The 21324-nt window shown below is 38.8% G+C and overlaps 1 protein-coding gene across 8 annotated transcripts in view; it reads right to left on the reverse strand.

Annotated features, from left to right (window-relative positions):
* The window catches only part of Ktn1 (kinectin 1), a 96817-nt gene that overhangs the window by 35121 nt on the left and 40372 nt on the right, over positions 1–21324 (reverse strand). For 4 of the 8 annotated variants that reach the window (XM_059273730.1, XM_059273733.1, XM_059273729.1 and 1 more), the window contains exons 9-25: positions 21062–21194; positions 19589–19676; positions 15116–15282; positions 14504–14572; positions 12795–12832; positions 11557–11647; positions 11137–11205; positions 10559–10596; positions 10337–10418; positions 9823–9891; positions 5210–5244; positions 4694–4784; positions 4016–4084; positions 3021–3058; positions 1992–2082; positions 1777–1845; positions 457–494 (exon numbers count right to left, since the gene is read on the reverse strand). In XM_059273730.1, the coding sequence (XP_059129713.1) occupies positions 457–494; positions 1777–1845; positions 1992–2082; positions 3021–3058; positions 4016–4084; positions 4694–4784; positions 5210–5244; positions 9823–9891; positions 10337–10418; positions 10559–10596; positions 11137–11205; positions 11557–11647; positions 12795–12832; positions 14504–14572; positions 15116–15282; positions 19589–19676; positions 21062–21194 (1275 nt within the window). The remainder of the gene's footprint in view (positions 1–456; positions 495–1776; positions 1846–1991; positions 2083–3020; positions 3059–4015; positions 4085–4693; positions 4785–5209; positions 5245–9822; positions 9892–10336; positions 10419–10558; positions 10597–11136; positions 11206–11556; positions 11648–12794; positions 12833–14503; positions 14573–15115; positions 15283–19588; positions 19677–21061; positions 21195–21324) is intronic. The other 4 variants (XM_059273734.1, XM_059273732.1, XM_059273731.1 and 1 more) reach the window with 1 other exon arrangement.

A 21324-nucleotide genomic window follows, 5' to 3' on the forward strand; every position in this document is an offset into this window, starting at 1 on the left:
TTAAAGAGTAAGATAATGAAAGAAAGTCACGATATCACTGAATAAACAAGGTGGATACATTAATGTAGCTCTGCTCTGACCCTGCGTCCTCCCATCTAGTCAGCATCGGTAAATTCACAGCTTAGCAAACTGGTGTAGGCGTCAATTACACAGCCACTTTTCACATGGTCATTAAACTATGCCAGAATCAACATCTCCATTTAAGGTATACTCTGATTATGACTCAAAAGAATAAGAGTTCTCACATAACCACCTCCTTCCCACAAAAAACTAGTAGCTGTTAAAATATGAGAACCAAAAATACTTTTAAAAAAAAAAACAAACCCTAAAGTCTTTTGAAAAACCTTGGTATTTTCCAGAACATTGAAGTCAAATCACAAAAAAAGCTATATTTTTCATTAAATTTAACTTGTAGGAAAGAGATATTTATAGGAAAATGAGACAAACATTACTTACAAGTTCTGAAGCTCCTGAACTTGAGAAGAGACAGACAACTAAAACACAAATGACAGAAAAAGCAATTCAAAATCATTTCCTTACCCTGATTAAGCTTTATGTTATAATCTTTACAATGTATACACTTCAAAATATGAACGTCCAAGCTAAATTGTCCACCATGCCAAATTAAGATGTGTTCACATTTCACTCCTCTTGTTCCAGGGACAGGGACAATAAAAACCCTAACAGGAAGGACGGGGTCAAATAAGGAAGGTGACTATGAAGAGCACACTTGCATAAGGAGGTATTGTTACAGTTGAGAACACGAGTCTTCACCATGCCACACACCACCATACAGTACCAGAATTCTCCAGCCCAGTCTTCAAGAACATGCTCTACAGGGCTCTGTGACTTCCTCAATTTCCTGTTTATTTATCGATGTATTATTTATGATTTTCTGTGTGTTGAGTGCGTGCACGCACACATGCAAATGTGCAAAGAGGCCAGGTCAACACTGTGAATCTAGACTCTTGTAGTGCTCTTCACACTGTGCTCTGAAACAGTCTCTTAACTGAACTGAAGCTCTCTGATCGGGTTAACCTGACTGGCCAGTGAGGCCCTAGGATCTTCCTGTCTCTACCCTCCAGTGCTCAGGTTACAGCTGTGGGCTACCATGCTTGGCTTTTGCACAGGAGCTGGATACCTCAATTCCAGTCCTCGTGCTGGCACAAGAAGCATGTAACCCACTGAGCCGTCTCCCCAGCCCTGGGTGTCTTTTCTAGTAAGTCACAGGCAATAATCTAATGTTTTATCCCACTCCCTCTCAGCCTTGACTCAGATGTCAGCTCTTCAGAAGGAGCTTCTCCTGAAGTCTCAGTCACAAAAACTATCTCCAATCCCAGCACAGGGCTCTGACGATGGATGAACGAATCATCTCTTCCATACAATCACACCATTTTAATAACGACTTATCAGATTCAATTTCATAAAACCATCTACCAAGTAAAAATGTCTACTTCTAGAATCTCCAAGGAAACTCCTTTTTTTTTTTTTTCTTCTACATTCAGAGGATGAATACACATTCTAGTCCATGCAGTTTGTTTTATCAGAGTGTTCTGTATTTGCGTGTTTTAAACTGACTAAAATGAAACATTATACAGAGAACTTGTTCTAGAAGAGGGCCTTAGTAAAAGGTTTTAAAAAGCAATATAAATAAATATACTTGTAGCAAAATATTAAAGGACTTTTCTGAATAGCAAGGGGTACAAAATTTAAAAGTAGCTCACAAATAACATAAACACTAATAAGTCTGTCATGCTGTGGCTCTGGGAGTTTTACCTGGTGAGCCTTTTCAAGCTGGGCATTTCCTATTTCTTCTTTTAGAACCTCTATTTCCTGTTTCAAAGCCTTGACAATGATAAAACAGACAAGATTGGACAATGGAAAACACACTGAGGTTGACAAAGAAATGCAACATACAAACACATGAAATCAAATGGTATTAACTCGAGGTGATAAACAGAAAGGCCAGACACTGTTCTCTCTCCTAATACCTGAACAGTTTTCTCCTTATTAGCAACTTTGAGAAGTTCAGCTTCTAGAAGCTCTTCCACAGACTTGATCTGTCCATCTTTCTCATGGATCCTTAAACAAACAAATCAAGGATTAACCTGACTAGAAATCACTGCAATCCACCAACTAAGCATAAAAACAGCACCACATCATGAGAAGCCACTCCAAGCCAACTCCTTCATTTAAAGTGAAACAGTAACTCAACTTCACAGACAAAAAGCAGAGGAAATACCTAAAGCTCCTTTTCAGTAAGAATTTAATCAGCAACTACTAAAATCTATGCATATGAGAAGTTGGTGGTTTACTTCAAAAATACACAGAAAATCTGTTTGTACCATGAAAAATACCAACACCAGGGGAATCAAATTCCATTCAGTGACACTGGATTATAGGATTTTGAGCTTACTACACAATATGGCATCAAAACTGATAGGTACCTCGCAACGGGAATGAATACATGCATGGAACTATCTCTCTGTGCAACATACACTCATCTGTAATATCTTCTGCTAAACACGGAAAATTAACAATTGATGTTACAAAAAAAAGAATCAACTATGAAAATGAATTTTAAAAAAGATAAAAATCTTTGAATTTGGGAAGCACAGCTAATCTCCCTTAGTCCACAGATGAGAAATTCTAGAATGAAGGTTCAACTGAGCCAGGTGTGGTGGTATACACTCTCTCAGTACTCAGGAAGGTGAGAGGGAGGAGCGTCCGGAATGAAGACACCATCCCAAGTATGTAGTGAACCCTGGCCAGACTGGACTAGAAAGGGAGAGAGGGTGAGGAGGAGGTAGAAGAGGAGGAAGTAGGGGAGTAATGTATGTCAATTCTAGACAGATAGATTAGATGATTGATTGATTGATTTTTAGAGAGAGAGAGATAGAGATAGAGAGATAGATGTAATAATGTATGTCAACTCTCCCAAATAAATAAAACTCCATTTAATAGCATAAAGAAAATAAGTCAAAAGAAAAAGACCAATTTATAACAATATTATCACTTACGCTTTCCTAAGTTCTTCAATTAGAGACACAAAAGAAACCTAGAAATAAAAAGATGCATAATTTAGTAATTTTTAAAATTGTGAGTCAGAAATAGAAACACATAATCCCTAATTTGTTATTATACAAATAAAAACCAAAAGGAAAAAGGAAACCTAGAAATTCTGTCTAGATTTGCTTAACGTCATAATGGTGAAAAGGAGTATCATTTTGAGACTACTAAGTACAGCCTAGAAAAACAATCATTAGATAAATGCTTAATTAGTTAATTAGTAATTCTAACCAGGGGAGAAATTACACCTAAGAAATGGCCTCATTTCACGTAGCCTTTGTTGCCATTATTAGAGACTCGGGTTCTATGTGTAGTCAAAACCTTTATTGTTGTATTAAAGAGAAAATAACCAGCAAGACGGCTCAGAGGATAAGTGCTCGTCAGGCAAGCCTGATGATGATGTACATAAATGTGGAAGGAGAGAGCACTTCCTAAGTCGTCCTGTGACATATGTACCTTCATACATCCTACACACAGCAACAACAACAATAATAAAGTTTTTAAACAAAGTTGGGCTGGAGAGACGGCTGAAAAGTGAAAGCACTTGTTACTCTTTCAGAGGACCCAGCTTCTCCACCCAGCACCCACAGCAGCTCATAATCATCTTCAAACTCCAGACACATGCCTGTGGGCACTGCCTGCATGTGGTGCACAGGCATACATACAAGCAAAATATTCATTCACATAAAATGTAAGTAAATATAACTAGATAAAGGGAAAAAAAAAGAATGAAATCCTATTTGGAGTAGTTCACAGAATGCCGACCTAGCACGCAGACAGTTTTCAATAAATTACAGCTTCTATTACTACTCAAGTCACTAATGATTCACTGATGAAAAGTTTAATTGAAAAATTCAGCCTTGGAAAAGAAACAACTTGGGTGTTACATTTCATGCGCCAGCTGTGCCTACTGTAGGGGAATGTGGGGGTCAACAGTGTGCATTACCTGATCACTCTGCTTGGCCTTTAACTCTTGAACTTCTTTTGTCAGGGTTGAGTTTTCCGTTCTTATGGCCTGTTTTCAAAACCATAAGCACAATATACTTTTTTATTCTTGAACCATTAGCTACTTCCAAATAATCTATCCCATTCTGTCATTCTTCCTCTTCTACCCTTTTTCCTATAACCTTTATAGTTAGTCAACCATTTTGTAATTCAATTATCACCATATACACTTCAACTGAAATGCTGGCATCCTCAAAGACACAGTGTGCCACTTTTCAGTTAAGCCACGGCAGTTATAAATTCAATTACACCTTTTAATTTTCTTCCCCAAAGGTCCATGTTAATGTAGTAAAGGCTACCAGTGAGCACAGAGCAGCTGTACTTGACTTGTTCTCAAGTCTCATCCCAAAGCCACTCAGAGACTTAGAATGTCTGCTAGTGATCGCTGGTGATAATCTGAACGTACACACTACAAATCGCAGTGACAATATCTACCTCACTGAGGTGAACACTACCATCATCTACACATTTTTAATTTCTAAAGAAATATTGTGTAAATTCAATGACATTTTTTATGAACTTGTAACATGTAGCACAGAGCTTTGGGAAAACAATTACAATGAAACCCCTTTGCACTGACTGAATCAACCCAAGGAAAACAATCTAGAAAACGCCTCACATTCAGCTCCTCCTCCTTAGTGGCCACCTGAATGAGTCCAGTTTCAAGTAATTCTTCTACCGTCTTCAACTTCTCATCTTTTTCTTGAATGCTGAAATTATACATTTAAAACATACATATGAACTATTTGGTCAAGGTAAATATCATTCCTAAGTATTTTACATAGATCAACTCCTCTATTCCTTATTCATTGTGAACTTTTAATTCTAGAAAGATTTCTGAGGATCTCAATCATGGTGCTAAGGTGAACTCTTCACTAACAAGGAAAATGTGCTTAGGGAATGTATGGACTAACAGTCTGAACAAGTCAATCAATATCACATGACACCCACAAGATACCATAAGGGAACCCGGCTAATCCACACCCCAGAACATTCTTTTCTACCACAAAATACAAATACAAATAGTACTTTAAGAACCTAGATGATTATTATGATCATTATTATTAGATAACAATTCTGTCACCACAAATTTGGTAGGAATGAGCCACCAAAGGATGAGAAATTAAACTCTTACCATTTTTCCATTTGTTCCACAACATCTTTATTAGGCTAAAAACAAAAACATCAAAAAAGTCTTAAATTCTACCAAGTCTGCATAAGATAAAATTAGTTCAGAAAAAGACTCTGTGGAAATAATTTAGGATTCTAAGTAATTCCAAAATGTAGTCCTTATTTGAGGACTGCTCACAATTATAAATTTTTTTCTTCAAAACAGTAGGAAAGAGACCTCTAGATACAGGATACAGAAGGAGGGACATGGCGCTGGCAAAAGGAACTCGGAATTTAAGGATACCTTTTAGTCACTAAGAAGGATAATTAATGGGAAGATTAACTCAAGACAAAATTTAGGCCTGTAAGGCTGAAGTCACAAGAGGCCTTTTCCTTCTGTCAGCTGTTATTTCCCTACACTGTAGATAACATAAATGCAACTGCATAGACCTTGTCATAGTCCAATGATTTCTGAACATGGAGAGAGAGATCATGAAAATGTTACCAGACCGAAACAGAGACTCTATTAAAAGTGCTTGCACGAACGCCTCTCCTCAGAAAGCACAGAAAACATGACATTAAAACTGACCCTAGGCCCTTGACCCTCAGTCCTAGAACCCCAATGTGTGCTCACAGACACAAATTCCCGGGGTTACTAGTGTGTGTCTGGAAGCAAAGCTTTCTCCCTCCGTGTTCTCAGACACTCAGCAATTTAGTAGTCTGGCAAATAGGTCTGGGGTTTTCTGTCCACATCTCATGAAACAATCTCCTAATCCTGTTATTTTCTGATTTTTTAACCTATCTCATTATGCTCATTTTCAAAAATAAAACTAAAGTTTCCATTGCCGAATCTGAGGCCTAAGATTCCACCTCTTCTGTATTTCTAAAGTAGTCCCTTCTCTTCAGTGCCTACATTCAGGTCCTCATCTTTACTCATCTTCAACATCACAATGCCCTAAATTCTCTGTCTGTAGTTCATAAGGACTGCTTTGGTAGTTGCAAAGGAAGAGTGCCCCAATGAGGAAAATTTGTTCCTACCATAAAAAAGGACAGAGGAATTTCCTAAAGTACATTACACCAATCTGACAGTATAGAAACAACTCTTAGAGAAGTTGCTTTTTATAAACTTAATATTCTCATGAAGTCAGTTTTTAATCCACATTTGTTTCAATGAATCCCATCTTCCAAGAGAGACAACACTATGAAGACCAGCTTTCCTGTGCCTAATTATTTAGGTGTCCTATTGCACTCACTCAACCCTACTGCTTTTCTGACCTCCAGCTTCAGAGGTCACTTCTGTCACTGTGACTTCTCTCACACGTAGAGTAAATGTTTGTCCATCCTTGCAATGCTCTTCAGGGTTGCTTCGGGTTCCCAGCCTTATACAATGAACAAAGTTTTCCTAATTACACCCTAGCAAGTCTGTCTCTAGCCCCTACAGCCTATTCTCTACACAGTATCTCAGCATGCTCTCAATGTATGTCAATTCTGTTGCACACTACCATGCTGTTGAAAAGTTTTCTCTCAGCCTGAACTGCCCCTCACTGTTCAGCAAATTCTTGGCTAAGCTATCCCATGTTACCTTCAAACAAAATCTTACTGTACACCTAGACACAGTTCAAGAATTTAACTCACCACATTTTCCTTCTATACACAGCTATCTGCATATTAAGTCATATTCTTGAGGCAAGAATCATGTCTCATTCACCTCCAGAGCCTCAGCATAGAAATAAATACCTAGTGTATACTCAACTAAACAAATACTCAATGAACTCAATTTCTCTTAATGAAATAATATTTAGTTAAGTATTCTGGTTCTTCAGCTCAAATACTGACCAACATTTCACTTTACTACACACTTTATCAACCTAATCCAATCCTATTACTTCTTGCAGGATGATTAACCTAAATCTTCTATAATTCAGTATGATCATGAAGAGGTGTAAGGCAAAGAAAAACAATTTCCCATGATTTCTACTTAGTAACTCTGATCACGGGTTCTTAAAAGCCCACGGGAGCAAGAATGAAGGCATGCCACTGCTCAGCTATCATCACTCCAGCAAGCACACCCAGCCACAATGACAAACAGAGCCTACCTGTCTTTGCTAAGCATTAGCTAGTGACCGGCAAACCTGCACACAGCCAGCCTCCCTTCCTCAGCACATTCCCATACCTGAGGCCTCTGCCTTTGCTCTTCCTACACCTGCAGAAACACCAGCATGGCAACATGACCAGTGTCTCCTGCACTGAGTTCAACTTCTTCCTCCAGAATAAAACCATTGGGCAAGAGAGCTGAAAGTTTCACATCACAAACTTGTTCTCTTAACTGTCACTTGGAATTCTAATTGCTACACAGGAAGGAGAAGGTTAAGGAAAGATTTTATCTCTTATTTCGCAATCAGTAACAATAAAAGGTGACCTCAGAAGGAGCCACAGAGTGAAGCTGGCAAGATGGCTGAGGAAAGAGAGAAGTCTGTAGTCAAGCCTGACACCAGAGTTCACCACGGGCGGTCCACGTGGTGGAGGGAGAACTGATTCCTGAACTACACTGCAAGCTGCTCTCGGAACGCCCCACAACGAATGCACACAATAAGTAAATATTTAAAGAAAAGCACAAGTCTTCCTTACTAAGACAAAAGGTCTCAGGTACGTATCAAATTTTAAAATAAACATACATGTCACTCATGAACCTTCTAATCTATTTTTTATAAAAACAGAGAACATATTTAAGAATTACCTAATAGCAGATCTAAATTAGTCTCACAAAATGAGGTTCCATCTCCTTGATTCTTTTAAATAAATACAAAATTGTGGCTACAAAAACTGTGTACAGAGAACATGAGAAAACTCCACCTCACACTAACAGAATACCTCAAGTGTACATCATGTTAGATAGAAAGCTGAGTTGGTAATAAAAGAATCAGAGATTTTTGTTCAAAATAGTCATTTCCACAAGTGTGGTTTAAACTTCTGTGTAAAACAATAGAAAGTCATGTTTTCAAAGCACCATGGGATCTGGAGGTTACTGTTAAATAGGCTGCGAATATCAGTTTGGCAAAGAACAGAAGTTTACAAGGTTGTTTCTATTTTTTTCCTATTGACAAATATTTTATGAAAATGTTAAGTATGTCTGACAAACGTAAGAAAAGGCATTCATTTCATTTCCTTACTTACATTTTCAGCCCCCGTGAATTAAAAGGGGTCTTAAAGACTCAGGATTCCCAGCTCTCAGGAAGGCTCGACAGGTCAAGTGCTTGTTTAATCCACAGAACCCACATGATTCAGGAGAGAGGACATATACCAACACACAACTCACACTCATACACAGACACATGCATGTGCTCACTCTCTCATATACATACCCCTACATAAATTAATAAATAAATGTTTTTAAAAATAGAATGAAAAAAAGATTCAGGTTTTCTTTTCAAATGCAGGCACTGTTTTCGGTTTGGTTTGGTTTTTCAAGACAGGGCTTCTCTGTGTAACTTTGGGTGTCTTGCAACTCACCACATAGACCAGGCTGGCCTGGAACTCAAGAGATTCACCTGCCTCTACCTCCAAAGTGCTGGGATTAAAGGTATGTGCCACCACTGCCTGGCTACCAAGTTTATACTCTAATGTAGCATGAAATAGCAAGAGTTTCTAGAATACTTTGTTGTAAAATTTTTCATATATTTATTTGTTTGTTGAGGTGTGTGTGTGTGTGTGTGTGTGTGTGTGTGTGTATCTCATAGCTCACATGTGGAGGTCAGAGAACAACTAGTGGGAGGTGGTCCTCTCCTTCCACCTTGTAGTTCCCAGAAATCAAACTGAGGTCCTCAGGATTGGTAGGAAATACCTTTAGCTGCTGAGCTGTCTGGCCAGCTCCTAGAATACTTTCTGAAAGTATAACCTGAAGGGTTTATGTGAGGAAAGCGGGAAAGCAACACTATGGAAGCACCAGAGAAAGACACCATTGGACGCTGGCTTATGAAGCAGAGCCACTCATACAGAAAGACAGAGAGTGGGGAGGTGGGTGATAAGGAATATCTATGTGCTTTTAAAGAATACATGTGTGTGTATTGTAAAAGGGACTGTGTGTGTGTGTGTGTGTGTGTGTGTGTATGTGTATGTGTATTCCTCATCATCCACCTTACCACTATATATATATATATATGAGTGTGCGCACACACACACATTTTTAAAATGGAACGATTTAGATAGATGTGACCTATATGCAAATTACGAGACTAAACAATATATTTAAGCTTTGCCATTCAAATCTAAGAAATCATTTAGTATAACTTTGGTGTGAAAGACTGAGTAAAAGGTCTCAGAAATGTTACGCAATTTCAAGGTGCTCGTAAGTTTCAAACCTACTCTCCTTTTAAGAAACTATACTGCCTGTATGAAAAGGTTAAGGCTCCAAAAACAGATTTCTTTTTCCTTCCTTTTTTTGCAAAATATTTATGAAAAGACTGACATTTGCTTCATCTCAGAGACACAAAACTTTAAGTTTGAAACCTGGTAAGCACAAAATGAGCAGGGTGCATTTAACAGACACATCTAACTTTAAGCATGCTTTCTCAATCAGTTGTTTCTCACTAGACCTTCTTACACTCTGGCTGTCCCACACTACTGCATGAAAAGCCTCACCTGCTGAGAAACGACGATCTGCAGCTTCTGAACTTCCAGCTGTAATGCTTTGTTCTGGTCGTTCAGAATCTGGAAAAATGAAGCCCAGTTTACTTTTTAAGAGAGGGAAAGGCAGTAACCATATGAATCGAGCTTCAGAACAAGCAACCCCGTACTGCTGCTTCAGGCGTTCAGAGCAATGCTGCAGTTCCATACAGACATAAAACCCAGGCTCAACAGAGGTCAGCGCTGCAGCAACAGTGCAGACAGCAAAATACGCACAGTGTGAAATGCTCATTTAAAGATGCCGAGGAAGGCTGGGCGTGAAATACATTTCAAACACTTAATTTAAGGTATGATAAAATACATCCAGGCAAAAAGCCTATTAAAAATTCACTATTCACATAAATTACCAAATAAATTAAGGAAACGTTTCCAAATGATTGTATTAAAAAATAGCATTTTTAGAGTCATTATAACTAAACTTATATGAAGTTATTCTGAGAAAGCTGAGTACACAAGATTAATCACACACCTTAAATTCTTCCATTTTGCTTGCAATTTCATGCTGCAGCTGCTCTTCAAGCAATCTTATTTTATCGTCCTTGACCTGAATACTATGAGAAGAAGAGTATCAATTAAAACTCGTTCATTCAAGGTTTTCAGGGGCTCTCTATGTAGAAAGCCTCAGTTGGAAGCAGCACTGCCCATGACAGAGAATGCACCAGTCAGTGTCTGCACAGAACACAGTGCTCACCTTTTCTGCACCTTTTCTACCTCATGGACTGCAGCAGCCTGTAGTCAGAATAAAACGAAAGTCTCATCATTCCTTAGGAAACAATAAAACTAGTCACTTATCCATATAAAAACTTGTATTTCCATACATTTGGATTAAAGCTATAACAAAACTACATACTTCAGTGTTTTATTTTCCATTATTTTTTACTTCTCAGAGGCAAATTTTCCCTGATAAAAAGTTTGCCTTTTTTTTTTTTTTTTTTTTTTCGAGACAGGGTTTCTCTGTGTAGCTTTGCACCTTTCCTGGAACTCACTTGGTAGCCCAAGCTGGCCTCGAACTCACAGAGATCCGCCTGGCTCTGCCTCCCAAGAGCTGGGATTAAAGGCGTGCGCCACCACCGCCCGGCCTAAAAGTTTGCCTTTTGCACATTAGAAGAAAAGGGATCAAACGAGCAGCAGATTAAGACTGTTTGAACAATCTCCTCTATCTCAGAAATGATTAATTCATTGTATCCAACTCATAGTTCCAATAGGAATAGGTAAATAAGAAAAGGCAAATCAAAATTCTTCAGAGGAAAATAGACAAAAATCATCTACCTGTTCATTAGCCAGGGCCTGCAATTTCTGCACTTCAGCTTTTAATAAGAAATTCATATTCTGTATATCCTAGAGCAATAAAAAGTGTACATGGCATTAAAAGTATTTCATAAAATTTACTTTACAACATATCTGTTCTACTTTAAGAGTTAAAGGTCTCAAATTACAAATTTCCTAAATCAAAAAGAAACATCATCTATTTCTATTACTCGCCAAGTTTCTGAAATTGTTATGAAATGCATCCTCTGAGTAAAAACCTTTTGGGTTTTTCCTCTGAGACCTAAAGTATTTAAGAAAGAGAGAGCACTTTTCGATGAGTTCCAGAGGATGTCATCCTTCATGGAACACATACTGACTATAATCTTTTCAACTCTGAGTCCTATCAAATACTGCAGCAGCAAGCTGTAGGAATCACTGTACCTTAAGCTCCTCCTCTTTGCTTGCTAAGTGGTCGTGTTCACTTGCTAAAGAATCTTCAGTCTGCTTTAGCTGCTTGTCCTTTTCTGCAATCCTTCAAAAAGGAAATACATTTGTGCTTTTAATAAGCATTTACAAACCAAAGGATTGAGTCTTACCTGGAAAGAATAATCTTAACTAAGTTTCATATAACTGTACTTTCTCTTTCAACAGACTCTATTTAGTCTACTAGTAACTGTCATACAAAACACACTAAAATATCATTCGTGTGTGTGTGTGTGTGTGTGTGTGTGTGTGTGTGTGTGTGTATGAGAGGGAGGGAGGGATGGAGGGATGGAGGGAGGGAGGAAGGGAGGGAGAGAGAGGAAGAGAGAGAGAGAGGAGAGAGAGGAGAGAGAGAGAGAGAGAGAGAGAGAGAGAGAGAGAGAGAGAGAGAGAGAGAGAGGGAGGGAGGGAGGGAGGGAGGGAGGGAGAGAGAGGGAGAGAGAGGGAGAGAGAACAACTTGCAAAAGTCTGTTCCCTCCTTTCTAGCATGTGAGACCAGGAGACAAAATTTGGGTCATCAGGCTGGACAATGAGAGCCTTTTCTACTAAGGCATTTCTCCAGCCCAAAATATCCCCTATTTTATGGCAAGATGGTGGCTCATACCTGTACTCAAGAGGCTAAGGCAGGAGGATCACCACAAATTAAAGGCCAGCCTGGGCTATAGAATGAGACCTCAAATCATAGATAGATACACAGATGGATAGACAGGCATATCCACTGTTTAAAACTTGAGTCAAAGAAGTTAGTTTACATTAAGAAGTCTGGCATCAAAACCAGATTACAGGTCATCTGCAAATACGACCCATATCTGTATAGTTATCCAACACAAAACAATGCAAATAGACTTTGAGTGTACAGCCTACTGTCACAGGGCTAGACACAGAAGAGCCACAGGTACAAAGCAGATACAAGCACTAACTTCCTTCCACTAGTCTGAAAACAGAATTGCCTCTTCTACATAATGACCAATATCCCAAATGAAGGAAAGCTTGCCCAGCTCTTTTACAATAACAACAAAAACAGCATGTAATGTTTGGGGACTAAACAGAAACAGGCTAAAAGAAAAGAGCAAACTAGAGTTTACAGTAATTTTTCAAACAGATCAGAGTATGAAGTTAATTGTATATTGTATCAAACAAGTATCTGTTAGTGGTTATAACACAATTATAGAAGAAGTGTAGAATGGCAGGCTTACACTTTATGTAATTCTTCTGCTAGAACTGAAGCGGTGGTCTGAGAAAGAAAAACAATATCAACATAGAGCATTTGAGAAAAAGCTTAAAAGCTGTACAATAATAATCACAACAGAGCTTTAAAAAAAAAAAAAAACGAGAAATAAACATACACCAAGTTGTTAAAGACATATCTGGCCTATGGTAAGTTGCCATCATTCTGAAAGCACATCTGATCACCAACAGCCAGTATTAGGAAACTACATACACATCACGTCACAGAATAGTAAGACTTAAGCAAGTGGGCAGGCCTGGGAACTATAAAACTGACAAGACGCAAGTACGTAAGGGGCAGGTCCATCTCTTCCTCAACACAATCTTCTGAAATGATCCTCTTCACGATTAAGACAACGGGGAGAACGCAAGTGCCACCTTTCCACTATTAAAGGTGTTCTCAGCGCCCTCTAAGGCATTTCTGACCAAGTCTGTCCGCTGATGATAAAGATTTCAATCCAATCTGAGTTGGTAACTCACAAATCTACAGCTCCATTCTGCTATATTAAGCAGTTCTACCTCAATTAATTTTAAAGTATCATCTACAAGAAAGCAATTAGGAAAAAAACATTTATGTGCATAAAGCTTTGGGAGTTTGAGCTCTGAAGTATACTTATACTGTTAAAATCACTTTTTACATAAGTCAATTTTCTTTTTTAAAGATTTATTTTATTTTTGGTTTTTCGAGACAGTGTTTCTCTGTGTAGCTTTGCGCCTTTCCTGGAATTCACTTGGTAGCCCAGGCTGGCCTCGAACTCACAGAGATCCACCTGCCTCTGCCTCCTGAGTGCTGGGATTAAAGGCGTGCACCACCACTGCCCGGCAAGATTTATTTTTATTTTGAATATGTGTAAGTGTTGCTGGGGGGCATAGGCACATGAGTGCAGATGATGGAGGAGGCCATTAGATCCCCGAAGTTGGGGTTACAGGCAGTTGTGAATTGCCTGGTACAGGTACTGGGAATTGAACTCTGGTTCTCTGGAACAGAAGCAGGCACACTTTACTACTGAGCCACCTTTCCAGCCCAAGAGTCAAATTTCTAGTACTTGTTGCTACAAATAATTTTTATAATTTGAAAGTTGAACTGAAATTGAAATTTATAGTATGAATATTTGTGGAAACTTCCTCTTTTTTCTGAACATTTTATCAAATATATTCCAAAGCCAGTCTATCAACCAATCAAAGCACAGGGCAATGGTATCAAACAACAGGCCTTACCATCCCGGTTTTTAAAATTCTGCAATGTTTATCATTAACTAAACTGAAACACACATTTCAAATTGAGTCCTCTGCAAATAACACCTTGGAAGCTGTGGTTAACACAGCTACCTCTATGCATGTGTGAGATTCCTAAGGCTAAGTCAACATTCTGTGACAGTGCGTCAATCAATACATCAGTCCCTACTCTAAGATCTGCATGGCTATCCTTGTGTTTTGTGACAGAGCTTGGAGCATTTTTCCCAGAGGTGAGTGCTCTCACCTAACTCTTCTAATTATACAGATTTGGGTTCTTGGTACTTCCCAAGTATTACACATAATATTTAGTGTTTGAAACTTGGGGCCACTACATACTAATTCACTGACTAGTCTCCCAATTACTGAAGTCTGGTAATACACAGGCATTCAGATAATTGTTCTAACAGCTAGAAATGGTAAGCAATTAAAAATGCACCATTACCTGGGCAGCTATCTGGGAATGGAATTGTTGAATCTGAGCTTTCAAAGCCTCATTTTGTTCCAAAATATCCTTTTCATCAACATAAAACAAAAGAGAAGGGACAAATGTGTTATTAATGTATATCCACATGCACTTGAACTCAATGATTTACATGTTCTTGGTTTATCTTTAAATTGTCTTTATTTAAAGTAGTTAAGTATTTTATTTTGAGTTAATTTATAAGGCAGACATTTAGGCTGTTTTACTGTCCCTGATCCTACTATAAGAAGTCCTAAGGAAATGGGTTAACTCATCTTTTAACAAATTCTCAATGATTAAATGTTAATTATTTACCACTATTAAGAATTAAGACATAACACACTTACCTCAATTCCTTCTTCTTAATGATTTAGAATTGAAATGGAAATTTATTTGAACGTAATATATTTACATAGGCATAGTTTTTAATTTTTTTGCAATTTTTAAATTAAAATATAATTATACCGCCCTCCCCAATCTCTCCAATGGCTCCTCTCCCACTCTCTCAAATTCATGATCTTTCTTTAATTATTAGTGTTACACATATAAACATATAAATACAACACCTTAATTTTAAAGAAAGAAAAATAATACCTGAACTTGAATTTGCAAAGACTCTTCTTTGCTCGCCCTCTTTTGCTCTGACTCCATTAACTGCATTAGTCTTTGCTCCAACTGCTGTTTTGATACCAATGTGTCTGTGAGCTTACTATGCAGACTCTGGACTTCATTTTCTTTGGCCACAAATTTACTTTGTAAGTCTGTAACAAACAAAAACACTCCATCTTATCAAATGCCTCATCTTTCCCCCTTCCACCCTTAGTGTATGTGTTGCCTTCTCTAGAGCCCTTCCACGGTGTCTCTGCCCTTCTGCGGCCTCCGCAGTCATCCTTCCCTACAATACCTTCTCTCATTCCTGCTGGCCTAAGAGTGAGTTCTTCTGGCTCAGATACTGTCTTGGCACAATACTCAAAAAACATTAACTAAATGGGATACAAAAATTTTAAATGGTTCTACCATTTCTTGAAAGGACTCTTTATTTCCCCAAAAAAACATTAATAATTATGTTAGCAAATTTCATGTAAATTCCTTGAACTCTGCTACAAAGAAAGATGTCAAGGAAACCTATTATGTAAAAGCTGACATTTAAAATGCCATTTAATTAATTTGAAATGAAGGGTAACTTTTCTGTTTGTCTTTCTTCTTTCCTACAGATAACATACCAAGAAGATATATCAGAAAAATTATAAACCATCTTAACTCAAAATCACAATAAATGAAGACAAAATGAATTTAAAGACAACCACTAACTTGGCAGAAAAGAGGAAGGGGAACACCCTAAATCAAAATGATTAATGACAGGAGATATCAGGCAGCATGAGAACCATCGCCCTGTCCCATACCATGAACAAGTCCATACATAGGTCAGAATGAACCCATTACCACAGACAGAAACATGTACCTATGCTTGAGCACCTGTCTCCACTAAGAAAGATAAATTTTCACATCTATAAAACAATACAACTCAGAAAGAAATCCTAAAAATTAAACATATGATGGACATGTCTGGGATTAAAACTCAAGAAGCATAATATTTACTACCAAAAGTTAAAGCATTAAGTTTATGATGTCAAAATTCTGTAGAGGAAATTATTGATGACTTACAACTCAACCTCCAGTCAAACCAATCTACAATGGTACAGATGTAAGCAGATTACTTAAGGCCTCCACAAATACACGTCTAGGAATACTCATATGCAGCTAGTGAAAACCAAGCTTTATTCAACGAAAGAAGGAGACCATGGCAGTGACAGAGACTCCAAACAGAATGGTAGAGAGGAAGCGAATCTTAGGAAGGCAACTGTGGAGGAACCTAGAAAGTCACATGCACCAGAGCATCAACAGTGACCTCCGGGAGGGACCATGAGGAAAATCTAACACAACCCCCTGCCTCTCGCACCTAAGATGTTGAGGGGAGGTGAATTACGAAACATTTAACATTAGGCAAAAATTTTAAAATAAAATGCATCAAGAAAGAGCAAAATAAAGTAACAATAACCTTCAGGAAATAAATAGAGCAAAGGAACAAATCAGTTTTAACATATATCCTGGATTACCATTCCATTATAGTCATGGTGACAAAAAAACGAACTGATGTAATGAAAATACATCAACAATTCAGGACAATGAAATACAAGTGGAAGGAATGAGATTAAGACTTTACTTTCTGGCCAGGCAGTGGTGGCACAGGCCTTTAATCCCAGCACTCGGGAGGCAGAGCCAGGTGGATCTCTGTGAGTTTGAGGCCAACCTGGTCTACAGAGCGAGATCCAGGACAGGTACCAAAACTACACAGAGAAACCCTGGGGGTGGGGGGGATTTTCCTTTCTGTAACAGGAAATCAGTTTCTACCCAGGGGAAGCACTTCTTTATGGCTGCTTTACTCACGACAGCAAAGAATCAAAATCAACCCAGATGTCCATCAACAGATGAACAGATAATGAAAATGTGGTACACACAAGTGCCTGTCCGCGTGCATGCATGCGTGCGTGGGTATAGAATACTGCCCAGCTCTAAAGAAAAATGTAATCGGGGGCTGGAGAGATGGCTCAGAGGTTAAGAGCACCGACTACTCTTCCAGAGGTCCTGAGTTCAATTCCCAGCAACCACATGGTGGCTCACAACCACCTGTAATGAGATCTGGTGCCCTCTTCTGGCCTGCAGTCACATATGCTGTATGCTGTATACACAATAAATAAATAAATCTTAAAAAAAAAAAAAAAAAAAAAAAAAAAGAAAAATGTAATCACAAAATTTGGAGAAAATAGATTTAGTAAGGTCACAAAACTTCAGAAAGAAATAAACCCTGCATTTATTCTTTTATGTGGACTCCAGACAATAATATACGCATATACATAAACAAATGTACATGTGGAGACACTGTAACAGAAGAAAAAGAACAAGAAATGTTAATTATAAGGGCACAAGGAAGGACTGGGCACAAGGAAGGACTGGACACAGGTAACAGACACAAGTTATGAAAAGGGATATAAAATCAGTTGCTCCTCTAGTTAAACTTTGCTATGGATTTTCTATTTTTGGCGGTGAATAAATACAGGTATATTTGATAGTGAAAATGTAAACTTTAATGTGAAGCCCCTCAGCTCTGGAATAACTACTATGAATGAACAACTCATTGAGATTATAAAATTGGGTTTGATTTGCAAGTTTTTTAATAATAAAGTTTATTTTTAAAAAAGAAACACTAAGTATCAGTATTATATTTGCTTAGAAATACGGAGTAAAATACTGAAGCTGTAATGTCAGGATCCAAGCACAATAGTTAAACAGAAATACGAGGTAAGTCACAAAAGGTAGGCGGTAGAAGAGCACAGTCATAGGTGAGATGATGGCTCAGGAGTTAAGAGCATTGCAGCTCGTACAGAGGACCCAGGTTTGGTTCCCAGCACATGCATGGCAGCTCACAACCATTTATAACTCCAGTTCCAGGCTATCCCATGCCTTCTTCTAACCTCTTTGGGCACCAGGCATACATGCACATGATACACATATATACACTCATCCAAAACACTCATATAGGTAAAATAAAATAAAGAAACCTAAGCAAATGTTTACATAAAAAGAGTGCCATTTTACTCTCTATAGCTATTTGGTTTATATTGACAGTCCTTCCTCTCAAGACTCCTATGTTTCACTGATAAAATGTTCAATTGTTCATAACTATCTTCACAGAAATACCAACTTTATACAAAAGTAGAAGTCTTAAAGTAGCTTGTCTACATTTTGGTGTTGACCAAAGAGATAATTAGAGGAAAACAAAACGCTGACAAGTCAGAACTCTTGTCTACCCTATGCAGAGCCACACTTGAGTAAGGAAGATGTGCTAGCTAGTTTTCATGCCATTCTGACAAAGGTGGGATCATTGAGGAAGAAGAAATCTTAATTAAGCAACTGTCTCCTAAAGACTGGCCTGTGGACAAACCTATGGGGCATTTTCTTGACTGATGACTGATGTGGGAGAGCCCAGGGTGGTGGCCCCATTTAGGTTGGTGGTTCTGGGTGCTATAAGAAGGTAGACTGAGGGGCTGGAGAGATGGCTCAGTGGTTAAGAGCACTAACTGCTCTTCCAGAGGTCCTGAGTTCAATTCCCAGCAACCACATGGTGGCTCACAACCATCTGTAATGAGATCTGGTGCCCTCTTCTGGCCTGCAAGCATACATGCAGGCAGAATACTGTATACATAATAAACAAATACATCTTTAAAAAAAAAAAAAAAAAAAAAAAAAAAAAAGAAGAAGGTAGACTGAGACCAGATGGTGGTGGCACACACCTTTAATCCCAGCACTCAGGAGGCAGAGGCAGGCCAGCCTGGTCTACAGAGCAAGTTCCAGGCCTACACAGAAAAACCCTGTCTTGAAAAACCAAAAACAAAGAAGAAAAAGAAGTCAGGCTGAGCAAGCCATGAAGAGAAAGTCAGTAAGCAGCACTCTTCCATGGCCTCTGCATCAGTTCCTGCAGTGAGCTCCTACCCTGACTGCCCCACATGATAGACTACAAGCCCTAAGACTAAAGAAACCATTTCCTCCCCAAGTTGACTTTGGTCATGGTGTTTATCCAAACAATAGACACCCTGACAAAGACAAAAGGGGGCAGTAGAGATAAAAACAGCGCACAGGAATGCATCAAATTATGGATAAATGAGTAGACAAAGCTAACATTTACTAAGATAGACAGATTCAAGTAAGCAACTTGTTTCATCGTAAGACTAAGAATACTGACAAAACTAAATAGAGGCAGAGCACAGAAGAACACAATGTCACAACCATGCTCTTCTGCCTAGCAGGTGTGACTCTCCTGCAGTTAATAGCACCACAAACAAGGCTACCAAGGTCCATTATCTTCAAACTCCTAGCGAATACTGGAGAACGACAACGACAATCCAAACAGACAAAACCTGGTTTTATTTGGCTCTACGAAGTGCCAATCATCTTCCTCTGCAGACAGAGGCTGCAGTCACCCGGTCTGCACAGCACCTCTTCCTTTACCTTGCTGCGCGGCCTCGTGCTCTGCTGTTCTCTTCCTGATATAGCTCTGAACTTCCTCCCACCTCCTCTCAGCTTCCTGTAGTTGAACCTTGATATTTAAAGAGAGAAAGAAAACAAGTAAAAACAATAAAAAAAAGACCAACGGACAAGATTTCAATTGTAAAAAAGGGGGGGAGAGCCATTTGTCAGGCACATCCACCGTTCTCCTCCAACACTGCAGAGACTCAATCACGTGTACTCTTGGATCAAGACAGACAACTGCTGCGGCAGACTCATCTCATCTACCAGCTCTGACCTAGTACTCACCAACCATTCTTAAGTCCATAAGCTTTTGAGAGACAAGACAGTACCTTTATTGCTAAATCTCAGTAAGTACTTAAAATTCGTATTTTGAAATATACATATTGCAAAAACACTAAGATTATTAATTATGTCACTTATTATTTATTCATATCTATAGAGAACACATTTCCACATCCATGTCAGCAGTTAATCTCGCAGAAAATCCAGTATTAAAGGAGAAACATTGACGTCACTTTCACAAAGGATTCATCAAAACTTGGGGAAAAAAAAATCAAGTTATATATTATCTAAAGGCAACTGTAAAACTGTCTGGAAATAGCCTCAAGGTATACTGTATATCAATATGGATGAGGATCTTACAGTGAGATTTCTCAGTAAAAGGAGGGACAGGTACCTATCACTCCTCAGAACACCTAAGTTCCAGAGTTCATGGAATCTGAGAGAGTAATAACTGCTCCTCCTTCAGGCAGCCAGAGCAACCCTCCACATCCCCTGACCACATAAGCACCTCACCACACAAGCTCTCACCCTGGAATCTGAAAACAGTAAGATTTTTCTACACCATAGGCTCAAATGCAAGCCACTGGAGTACTTTGGTGTTATATTCAAAAGAAGAAAGAAATAAACCTATTCCAATGCCGGGAGGGGTTCTACTGGACTTGAGGAATTTAAGTTCTAAATGATAAAAGTAATGCTAAAGGTCCTTTTCTAAAATAATTTTTGCCTTACATGTGTGGATTCTAACCACCATATATAAACAAATTCCACCCTTACTTGTCAGTCACTTGGTTTGATTTTTCATATCTTCAGTCTTTAGCATCAAATCCAGGCCTACTTTCAATTCTTTCATCAAAATATAACTTTAAAAAGGTAGAACCCAGCCAGGTGGTGGTGGCGCATGCCTTTAATCCCAGCACTCAGGAGGCAGAGGCAGGTAAATCTCTGTGAGTTCGAGGCCAGCCTGGGCTACAGAATGAGCTCCAGGAAAGGCGCAAAGCTACACAAAAAAACCCTGTCTCAAAAAGCAAAAAAAAAAAAAAAAACAGAACCCTTACAGTGTGGGTCTTATTAAACTTCCCACTCCATTTCTCAACCCTACATACACATTAGGTCATGAAGCTGGACATCAATAACACTGACAAACGACACAAGGAGGAGTGGTGGTGTCACCTTCAGTTGGGCAGCTGCTTGCTCCGCGTTCTTCTTCTGGACTCCCTCCTGCTGCAGCTTCCCTGTCTTCTCGTTCAGCTCACTCACCAGCCTCCCACAGTCCTGGCGCAGTTTATTCAGCTCTGCAGTCTGCCTGGAAACAGAGACTAGATTGGGCTTTGCACTGTTACACACAAAAAGAACTCACAAGCACAACGTATTCTGGGTTCGTTGTGCTGAGCTAGAAACCCCACTCACAGGCAAATGGAAAGGAACATGACTAA

This window comes from Peromyscus eremicus, chromosome 9 (genome assembly GCF_949786415.1).
Source record: "Peromyscus eremicus chromosome 9, PerEre_H2_v1, whole genome shotgun sequence".
Lineage (NCBI taxonomy): Eukaryota > Metazoa > Chordata > Mammalia > Rodentia > Cricetidae > Peromyscus > Peromyscus eremicus.